Genomic DNA, 11,697 nt, shown 5'->3' with positions numbered 1-11,697 from the left:
GTCATTTCAGAAAATCTGCTTTGAATTATTTTGTGTTTCTTAAAAACGTGAAGTTATTAGCAATTTCATTTAATATTTAAATGACTGTAGAGCTTTTATTAAGTTGGATTTTGTAGATAATCACTTCAATCCAATAATACTTAACTTTAGTGTTTATAAGCACTGAATTATAGGCTATCATAAAATTGCCTTCAAATAGTTTTCTGAAATGACTTCTGTAGGGTAAGTTTAGATTTTATGTATTCACCAATCATTTTCTTTTTTTTAATGAAAATGTCCATACTAGAGTTATGTAATAAAATATCAGAGTAGAAATGAGTTTTATGTATTTATATTTACCACTCAGAAGTAATTTAAACATCATACATCTGTTTACTTAATCATAATAACTGAACAGGATTCCATGGCATTGCAATCTTTTGTTAATGGAGGTTACCATTACTTGATTATTCAGGGAAACATTAAAAAAAAGAAAAGCTTATAAAAGCAACCCATAAACATATAAGTGAAACTAATTGCTAGAATATTAGAGAAAATACTGCTGACACATATTGAAAAATATTTTTATATTTTATCTAATTGCAATATCTATAAAACTTAAGGAATCTCAACTTACAAGTTGGAACCTTTAGGTTTAAATGTACCTATTTGCTTCATAATCTTGAAAAAATAATATAATCTTTCTAGGGCTAAATTTAGTCTTGAATTTAGTACAGGATTCTGAGAAAGACCTTTTTAGGCTTTCTAAATATAAATCAGTGTAAAAGAATTATATAAGAGACATGTCACAGTCAGTCCCCAACCCATCTTCTTTCAAAGCTCAATTATTTAGACTACCTGCCCTGATGTTCCAGAAACTACAAGTTCTGACTCACTTTCTCTCTTCTTTGTAATGTAGTATCTATGATGTGGATTTTCTTGCTTTCTGGACATCATTTTCCCTCTTCTCAGTCTTGATAATTGTTGCTTATCTTTAATGTTTTGCTGGAATGTTAGCAGCTCCTCCGTAAACTTTTGTTCAAATGGCCAGAACTGAGTGTGTTCTCTCATTTGTGTTCCCAGCACTTTGTGTATAAATATATTAAAATACTGATTATCCTATGAAAATTTGTTTATTGGCCTTTGAGCCTTATTATATAGAGTGTGCTCCCTTAAGCAGAGTCTGTTTCTCTCTAGGTGGACACAATGCCTGACATGTACCAAGTTCTCAAGGTGTTGTTTGAGCGTTAAATAAATGGAACATAAGACAATGAATATTGCTACCATTCTGAAAATTTCCATTTATTTTGTTTTTATCTGCACTATTAATTGGGAAAATTGGAAAACCTAAAATGATCCAGAGAAAATATAGCAAAAAAAAGTTTCAATGTTAAAAGGAAAAGTAAATCCCAATAAAAGAGAGATATTTGATATTTGGTATAATAGATAAAGCAAATTGTAAAATTTTAGTTATTATAGGTCTTACAACAATATATGAAATAATCTCAACCTCTCTTAAATATTATCTTGCTGTAGATATATCCTGTAGTATATGCCTAATATATCAGTGATTGCCTTTTTTTCCTTGCAGTGTTCTAATACAAACACCAAGGTAGGAAATAACAGAACTTCAAAGATTACAGTATTTAAGAATATTATCCATAATCAATCCCTAGTGTGCACTGCTTGTTTTGATAATTCTTTCTAATAAAAAACAATTTTAATGTATGAATTCCCTAAAAATGAGCCATTTTAGTATACCTATCTAGAAGAGGTCAGATTGTGGTGGTGTTTTTTTTCAGATTACATGTGATATATTGGAATCAGTGCATGCTATGCTGAAATGTAGTTATTTTATTTTGTCATTCTTTCCTGTGCCCGGATTTGTGCTAGCACCAGGTGTTGATAGCAGTGTTCTCACTGTTACACAAAAACCTCAGACTGACTTCTAAGAATTTCGAACCAAAGAAACATAAAGCCTTCAAACCAGATCATTTAAATTTCACATCATACATGTCAGATGGGAAACCAGATTGATTCATAATTAATATAATTCTTAAACTGGATAATAATTATGCTTGTAACAAAACTCACCAATTGAATGTATTATGAATAGAGAAAACAAATTTGTATTATTTGACTTAGAGAACCACATGCTGACTCTGGTCATGTTCCCAGGACCATGTGACCCAGGACATGGTCTTAAAATGAAAAAATTCAGTTGTATTTGAAGCCCATTAGGGACACTGACACTAGACAACACAGCGTTGAACCATCTTTTAAATCATGGATCATTCCAGAATACATAATTGGATTTGTATTCCATATTGCTTTTGTTTAAAGAGTTTAACAAAACTAAAATAACCAAATCTTAATTGCAGAACAGTCTCCTTTCATTTCCTATCTGAAAGATATGAAAATGAGAAAATAGTAGATAACATTTCCAAAGGATTCAGATAGGTAGAGTTATTCTGTGAAATTGCTTTGAAATTCAAGTTGGTTTTCATGCTCTTGCAAAACTGTATTCACAAATGTCAATAAAATATTTAAGCCCAGCTTTACAATGGCTATGCTAATCCAATTTTCAATTTGCTGCTGTAATATAAATGTCAGTTCATGGGCCATAAGGTACTTACCACCCCAGCGCTCATCACACACTGTAAAGAGGGTGGTTTTATTGGCTAAGCCCGGGAACATAGAGCTGCACTCCATGACGATGGCCTGAGGAATCATTATAATGCAGGAGACAATCCAGATGATGACAATGCTGTTACGGGCCCGCTTTGCTGTGCTCTTAAACATCAAAGGGTGACAGATTGCATACCACCGATCCAAGGCGATACAGCTCAGTGTGAGGACAGACACAGACACTGACACGGTCTAGAGAAAAGAAAAATCATAGTAATAGAGAAGCACCAGCTGTTAAAAGAGTTACTCTTAACATATTTACTATATGAGAAAGGTAGTCATGACATAAAAGCAAATTCAAAGTTACCAAAAAAAAAAAAATGCATGCAAGTCCTTTCTATTTAAAATAAATTATATCAAAAGAAAATGAAATATTAGAAATATATTTTAAATGCATGTTTATTGTTAAACATGAAAATGTATGATGAAAACTTGGCAATCTTTTTTTTATTCCAAATGTCTTAATTTAGAATATGAAATTCTTTAAGTAATTACTGTAATTATTTTGTCCTGTAACTTTTCCATTGATTGGAAGAAATCATACCCTCATATAGAAAAAATAAAATAAAACACATATGTTTAGTCTAAACTGGAAAAGCCTCACTTATAAACAATAATATGTCTTTCTTCTAAATTATCATATAGATATTTGATTGAAATTATATTTAATTAACATTTTTAATTATAGGTAGCTTATTTCATATTTTCAAATAATAAGGGCTATTTGTACATCAGTGCATTTTCAACATGTAGCACCCAAGGAAAGTTATGAGTCATGTTAAAAGAGAATTCTGTATGCAAATCTCCTTATGACAGTTTGCTTATTGCTAGCCTAGGCAATGTGACTCCAAAAACTAGAAAAGTTCACCCAGTCAAAATTTTTATATCATTAACAACACCACAAATCATTCTTTAACTTGGCACTTTAAGGAAATAACAACAGCACCAAAAAAAAAAAAAAAAAGAAAAGAAAATGTTAAAATGTCTAGATCCACATGATTAGTTGATGTAATTACGTTCGATGTGCTCTCTTATACTGGATGAAATATTGATTCTGATATCAGTCTCAGAATCCCCTCTCCCTTTAAAAAGACTTTTGATTTCTTTTACAGTTTTTTACAGATTGTTATTTATTTTTTTTCAGCATGTATAAGGTAGTAAATTATTCACTTAATTTGCTTATTTATCATCTGTTTTCTCTATTGGAACAAAGCTCTATGGTAGGAGGGACTGCTTCTGTTTTTTTCACAACTGTGTCACCAATATCTGATACAACATTTGATGTCCATTATGCATTTAATAAATATTTTCTTTTTAACTTCTATTTTAATTTCAGGGGTACATGTACAGGTTTGTTACATAGGTAAATGTCTGTCATGGGGTTTTGTTGTACAGATTACTTCATCACCCAGGTATTAAGCCAAGTATCCATTGCTTATTTTTCCTGATCCTCTCTCTCCTTCCACCCTCTACCCTCTGAAAGGCCCCAGTGCATGTTGTTCCCCTTTATGTGTCCATGTGTTCTCATCATTTAGCTCCCAGTTATAAATGAGAATATGTGGTATTTGATTTTCTGTTCCTGCATTTGTTTGCTAAGGATAACAGCCTCCAGCACCATTCATGTTGCTGCAGAGGACATGATCTCATTCTTTTTTATGGCTCCATAGTATTCCATAGTGTATATGTACCACATTATCTTTATCTAGTCTATCATTGAAGGACATTTAGGTTGATTCCACATTTTTGTTATTGTGAATAGCATTGCAACGAATGTATACTTGCATGTCTTTAAAACAAATATTTATTAATCTATTAATAGTGGTGAGCCTTAATTGAAGACAGTAGATGTAGTCCAGTCATCTCCCTCTATTTTTCTGTCCTGGTTATATTGATCTCACAGTATGTGGAAAGGGTAGATATCTCTATCTTTTACATGAGGACCTTTCTTGTTGATATGTTGATTATAGGCACAAATGAGTGAAAGAGATCTAAGAGCCAGTGCAACAGTGCAGGAAGTCTCTGGGCTGTCAGGATGATCTATCTGTTCTCTCTCTCTGATCAGCTAGCTGCACACTATTGACTCACTCACTTTACAGCTTTGGGCCTAATGTGTGTGTTGTGTGCTGTGTGTTACATGTGTGTGTGTGCTAAATGAAGGAAATCAACAGGATAAGATTCTTATCAACTATGATTCTTTTGTTTCTCTATGGGAGAAGCAGAAGAGTATAGTTGGAATCAAGTCTGCAACCAGGTTTTCTGGGCATGAATCCCATCTGACTTACGGAGTGATCTTAGGGAGGTTATTTAACCTCTCCATTCCTCGGTTTTCTCATCTGTAAAATGTGGATGATTAATAGTACCTAACCATGGAATTGTATGGACAGTTAGTTGAGATGAAAATGTCTATTCCAGGGCTGGCATATAAGTGCTGTGTGTTTGCTATTACTTATGATTATAATAATAATTATGACAATGATTATACTATTAGTTTTATCTTTCATTCTTAAGCTTGAAATTCTATATTGTAATTGGAACAGATAGCTTTTCAGAGAAGAATATTCATAAAATTACAAGTGAAAGCCTAACCTTTGCTAAATTATTAGAGACTAATATCATTTTGAGTGTAATTTTAAAGGGCTGGACTCTGTGAGAATGGGCTTAAGTTGATTAGTGACTCCTGGAAATTTCTTAGTGCTACCTTAGAGTACCCTCAACTTGCTTTCTCAAACCAATCTCACCTTATTCTCTACAACCTCCATTCCTTCTCTGCAAATAAGTTAAGCACCTCGGGCCCCTCAATACCATTGCTAACCTGGGAATAGAACTATGGTTGTATAGATTTGCACAGTAGCCTTTTCATAGCTTCTGGGCTAGAGATATATTGATCCTCTCTAGCAACTAGAAGTACAAAGTATTCATCAAGGCTTAGTAATTTATAATCCATTAATCTAATCAACATGGATAAATGGGATAGATGTGGCATTCAAATATGAATGTCATTTCTAGTGTTTCCTAATGCCATTAGGTCATAATGATCAATTCATATCAGTTCACTTGAAAGACTGACATCCAGCACCAACAGTGACCCAGGAAGCACTGCCCTTCATCACACAGAAAAGTGGGGAATATGCTAGTGTGATTTATCTAACAGTAGAATGAACCAATCCATTGAATGAACCCTTGACAATCAGTGAGTTAATATTCATTGTTTGAACTACTATATTTGCTTGTGCATTTGACACATTAATATACAATTACGTGCAGTGTATAAAATTTTCTTGGAGGTGATATAAAATTGCATTTTATCATGAGTAATTATAAGCGAAAGTTTTGTTATTGCTTTTAACTTCTAAGAGTGTACTTCTGGGTATCTTTTTCATTTGGATTCTGATATTAGCTCAAGCCAGTCTAATAGTAAATCATTTGAGAAATGAATCTAGTGTGGATTATGAATGTTGAGAATGAAGTGGAGAGATAATGGGAATTTTCTTCTGCCTTCAGGTACTTGGCCTTTGACCTATACTATGGGCACCCTTCACATCGGGTAATATTTGGAGATTTCCTTTAGTAGAGAAGTCCACTGTTTCATACTAGCAAATAGATATGTCAAGGTGATCTTAAATATTCACTATAAGGAGAAATGAAAATTTTGCCAAATCACAGATTTGGATGATAAACACTAATAGGTAGAAAGGTTGCAAAGTATGACTGAAAGAGAGGGAGCTTGTTTGACTACCCATTGCCTACCTCCCACATCTCACTTGGCTTTTTTTTTTTTTTTAATATTTTCTGTGTAGAGATTCTTCTGCAGTTAAAAAAAAATCACTCTGAAAAAGTAACCAATGCTATTGTCATTGTTGGAAGAGAAGTGAAATACATGATAATTATTCAGCAAATAACCAAATACATATTAATTGTCTTGGAGTTATACAATTATTAAAGATACAAAAGAGTCATTTTAATTATTTGGCCAAGCTTTATAACATTTGTGACACTTTTAAGATTTTTGTGCATTTGCCAATGCGTTACAGCATATCACTCATAAATCTAAAGGCTGTATTGTATTTAGAAGAAAAAGAACATATAAATTATAGCAAATTAGTAAATGCCCAAATAATCTAAAATGCAACCAAATAACTTTAAAATGTGGCTGGGCATGATGTAATGTGTTTTAAAATATTCAGTAAGACATAAATATCATATCAGGGATATAAGTCATTCATTTCAGAATGTCACTACTAGGGAGAAAAACTGCTCAAATTTAAATTATATGTTTATTGCCCATTGGCACTGTTCATTGCATTTGGGAAAATTCTATGAAAAATGAGGCAATAAATATCAAGAATTTTGAGATACTAGTTTTACCCATGCACGAATCTCTTGGTGCATTTACACCTTTCAGTCAAGAAGTAATATTGGATGGTGTAACAAATGGTTCTAGTCTTTTGCATCATGTGATTACCCAGTAGTTTTTTTTCCTTGCTGTATGGAGAAGAGGATCAGCTAAGGAACTGATTAGATCAGACACTGTGTGTAGAGAGGCAGACAGAATTCTTCCAGAGATGAGGATGTTCCTTGGACTGTAAGACTTGTTAAGTAGTTCTGCTGTGTGAAAGGGGACTGTCAGTGATTGCAAGAGACACCCATGCCCTGCATCACTAGCTGGTTAACACTGCTTCCATTCTGTCCTCTAGTGCAAATACTCACAGGAAACTCTGAGATGCCTGCTCTGCAGAAAGCTATCGCTCTGCATTAGCACATGATTGTACCTGCCCTTATCACTTCACTTATCACCAGGGAATCTTCTGGTTCACAGAGAGAACACGAAATGTTCCCAGTCAGTTGAAGACTCTTGGCAACTGCAGCCATACCAAAACTTAAGAGAATCCTCAAAATAGTCTCCTGGGTAGTTATTGAAACCGAGAGAGGTAAAAGGCTTTCTGGAAGTACCACAGAGATAATGAAATATTAGAATTATTTGAAATGTATTATTTTCCTAGTGCCTCTATGCAAACACTACCAGAGCCATTCATTTCTTACTAACTTTTCTTCTATGAGGATATTTTTCTCTGTTGTCCCATGTACTATTTCCTCAAAACAATGTGCTACTGTTCATTTTCTAATCCATTCATGATTTTCAGCAGGCTGACCCAAACTAGCTTTATAATTAAACATAATATATGCATGGAGCTTATAACTTCTATAGTATTTTCCACTTACTATTCTATAAAAAAAAGTTTAACCTTAAAATTTTTTCACTTCTTTTTATAAGAGGTAACTGAGGAACTATTGAACTAAATATCTCTTTGCAACATTTCATTCCAAAAGCCTTATCAGCATAATGTCTAGTAATAGGCTATTTATGCACCCCCCCCCCACACTAATTTTTTGTTACTGGGAGACTATTTTCTGTTTCCTTAAAATATTATAATCACCATCTGGGAGACTGCATGGAGTAACAACTGAGGATGCCGGAAGACTATGGGAAGACAAGTAGAGAGTGATCACCATTTCACTTGCTGTCCAATTCATAAGGGAAATCCACCCTTTAGGATGGATGTATGAATGTGAACATCATCTTATGAATCTTTTGTTTCAAGAATTTTAGAGCTATAATAACAATCAGAACACTAATCTCTGAAAGTATTCGTTCTTAATTACTGAAATGGCAATTAAATAGAAAAGAAGCTGTTTTCACTCTTAAGGAAAGAAAAACACCTACTAATGATGATTCTGATGCTGATAATTGATGTTTATTGAGAACATACTGTTTTTACAAAATCATCATCTTCCAGAGGGTAATCACTGAGCCAAGTTATTTATATTAATTATCTAAGTAAATGGTCACAGCAACCATATGAAGTAGATCTCATTAAAATTATTCTTTTAGATAAGTGAATTACAACTATTTGGCTTGATAGCATATAATTGGTGAATGGTAGAATGGAGATTCCAAATCTGGTAGTTTGAATTAGAATCTACACTAAAACCTGTTCATGGCACTCATTTGACCAAGTAGGTCTCAATTCTTCAGTATAAAATAAAATCACTGGTAAAAACAAATATCCTCAATGATTTGGACTGGAAGATAATTAATTGGTTCAAGAGAAAGATCAATAACTGGTTTGGGGAGATCATTAATTGGTTAAATCATTAATTGGTTCAAGTTTCTTATTTAACAATGGGGAAATTAGGAATCAAAAAAGTTTGTGCAAAATCAAACTTTTGGAATCAAACGAGGAATCAAAAAAGTTGTGCAAAAATTTTTGTGCAGCATCTAATGATGCTTGGCGGATTGTTGCTTTATTTTTACCCAGAACTTAACTCATTTTGCCATAAATTCTCAAGTATTATTTTCCTTCAGTTTGCCAATGCCTTAGGCAAATATATTTTTCAATTCACTAGTTAATTTACCATAAGGGTCATGGCTATGACTGAACATTTTTTTAGTAGCTTCAAAAAAACATAAAAAAACAATTACCTGTAGATAAGGAATCACTTTGCAAAGGGACTGTCCAAAAAACCAGGTCTCAGTGATATCCACGAGCAGTGTGGCTGGAAGGCAGGTAATGGTCACAAGCACATCAGCCAGAGAAAGATTGACTATGAAGTAGTTGGTTACTGTCCTCATGTGGTGGTTCTTCCACACTGCCACACAAACTAATTTGAAAAGAAAAAGGAATGGTCACTCAACAAAGAAAATAGGTATTGGTGAGGAAACAATGTCAATATTTCTATAAAGTCCACAAATATGTATTTAAAAGGAAAAATACTTGAAGGCCATGTTGTGTTTTCACTGAATCTGTCAATCTGTGTGAATGCTAAGTACATGCTTAAAATCAGTTCATTTGCCTTGCATGATACTTTTCAATAAATCATAAGGCTGTATTTATTTTCACTTGATTTTGAATTGCAAGTTTCAGAAGATTTAAAATGGTCTTGGATTCATCTTTCTATTCCCTCAGTACTCAATATGTAGTAGAGTCTCAAGAAATGGTTGCTGAGTTAAGATAAATTAGGAACTAGCAATTTTTATTGCACTGTAGTGTTTACCTCATCCATGACCTTGACCCATATCTGCTCCTAAATCCTGCATTTGGAACTTTTAACAAATAGTTTTTTTTAAGGTGAGAGCCAAAAATTATTCAGCTCCCACCATTGCCAAATACTGAGCTAGATGGTTCATACACTTATGTTTTTAATGCTGACAATAATCTTAAGGGACAATGATATTACCCACATTTTATAAAAGAGGAAGCTGGGACACGGGAAATTAATTCACAAAACTTGTCTGAGGACATATGGGCTCACAAAATATAAAACTACAGTATAACTTGACTTTAGCCCCAATACTTGTAGTCTTTTCACCACATGGGTTGCCTTCTTTGGTGAAAATGAGAGTACTGTAATAAAGTACATATAAGTTCCAGACACTCAATTTTGCCTCCTTTCTATTACCTTAGGGCCTCTAAACATCGCCCTGTAATCAAACATAGTTTTCAATACTTTCATAGCCAGTCTCCCTCATTGCCTTGTAGTATATCCCCAGTTCAAACGCTGACCTGTCTCATTCAGTTGCTCTTTACTGAAAGAACATCCAGTTCCTCAATTCTCTGTCCTCCCTTGGTCTGACATATATAAAAGTTACATAATCACTAGCTCTGGAGTTATACAGGTGTACACACTGCCATCACATCTATTCATGAGTTTGCTTCATTGAAAGTTACTGAGTTTGTCTGGGGCATCACAAACTTGTCAGAGCTGTCACCCATGCACCCAAATAATGCAGGGATTAGTATCTTTATGTAGTGAATAAATAAAACCTCATTTTGTTACATTTAAATCACTGAATGAGGATTTCTTTGGACAATTATGTAACTCTTATTAATAGTTTTGTAAGCTGGAAAATGTTCTTACTAGTTCCTGAAGCTGAAATTGGCTGTCAACAGATGTCAATTTAACAAAATACGTGGATTTTGGAGGATTTAATTTTGAAAACTTCACATCATCCTCTAACTCTTGCGTGGTAATATCCAAAACTCAGGTGAACCTTAATCAGGGTAGCTGTAGTCATTATTATTTGAAAATGATGCCATTGAGTGATTTATTTTCTATAAACACTTGAAACACACACACACACACACACATATATTCACACACACACACACACACACACACACACACAAACCCATCCTAGCAGTTGACAAACACATTATCACAGTTTGTTATGAGAAAATTGACAAAAAATATTATATTTCTGGTACTTGGTCAACAAGTTGTCCAAATAGTACAATATTATATCTAGAAAAATGCACAGGACTTTTAGAAAACATGCAATTATTTCTAATCTTTTAACCCTGTGTTTTGGACACGAGGAATGGTGCTGGTGGGAAGACTTAATGTATTATATCTAGGCAATCTAGATAATAGTAGAGCAAGTATATGTTCAAAAACACTTCTTTAGTCATTACTATGTGCTGTGCCTTGTTCTAAGCATTTTAAATTATTAACTAGTGTCATGATAATAACATTATGACGTGAATAGTATTAATATCTCTGTTTAACAGATGAGAAAATAAGGAGAGAGAAGTTAAGGGGCCTGCCTAAGAAAAAATTAAGTACTGGAGTATGTAAAAGTAAAACTAAGTACTATATCTTGAATTTAAGTCTTATCCGCCATGCTATATCATCCATATATCCTCTTCATTGGAGCAGAAAATGAAAAGGAAGTTACCAACGTCTATTTGACAGGGCTTTAAGATAGGATCATACAATTTTTCACTTGGAGGTTATTCAGTCTAACCTTTCATCTGATGCAGGAGTAATCACCTCTGCACCATCTCTGATCATCTCTGATTCATCCTGCTTGAACATTTATAATACTAGGTAATTTAAAACCTGCTGAAGCCCTTGAGTTCATTTTGTAGTGGCTTTAATTACTGGCAAGTTCTTGTTCATGTTCTGTTTTCCCTTCATTTCTGCTTACTACATCCTAATTATTTCTTGGAACTGAATGAAGAAACCTTACCT

The 11,697-nt window shown here is 33.6% G+C and overlaps 1 protein-coding gene across 2 annotated transcripts in view; it reads right to left on the bottom strand.

The window, feature by feature from the left end:
* Positions 1-9,324, bottom strand: part of LOC108526337 (orexin receptor type 2) — a 35,552-nt gene extending 26,228 nt beyond the window's left edge. For both annotated transcript variants that reach the window (XR_001884493.1, XM_017867058.1), the window contains exons 1-2: positions 9,149-9,324; positions 2,616-2,859 (exon numbers count right to left, since the gene is read on the bottom strand). Coding sequence is in view for 1 of the 2 variants with exons in the window: in XM_017867058.1 (XP_017722547.1) it covers positions 2,616-2,859; positions 9,149-9,298 (394 nt within the window). In the remaining variant the exon portion in view is untranslated. The remainder of the gene's footprint in view (positions 1-2,615; positions 2,860-9,148) is intronic.
* Positions 9,325-11,697: the final 2,373 nt, after the last annotated feature.

This window comes from Rhinopithecus bieti, unplaced genomic scaffold (assembly GCF_001698545.2).
Source record: "Rhinopithecus bieti isolate Rb0 unplaced genomic scaffold, ASM169854v2 scaffold_2272, whole genome shotgun sequence".
Lineage (NCBI taxonomy): Eukaryota > Metazoa > Chordata > Mammalia > Primates > Cercopithecidae > Rhinopithecus > Rhinopithecus bieti.
Note: the sequence above shows the minus strand (reverse complement) of the source record. Positions and strands in the feature narration are given on the sequence as shown.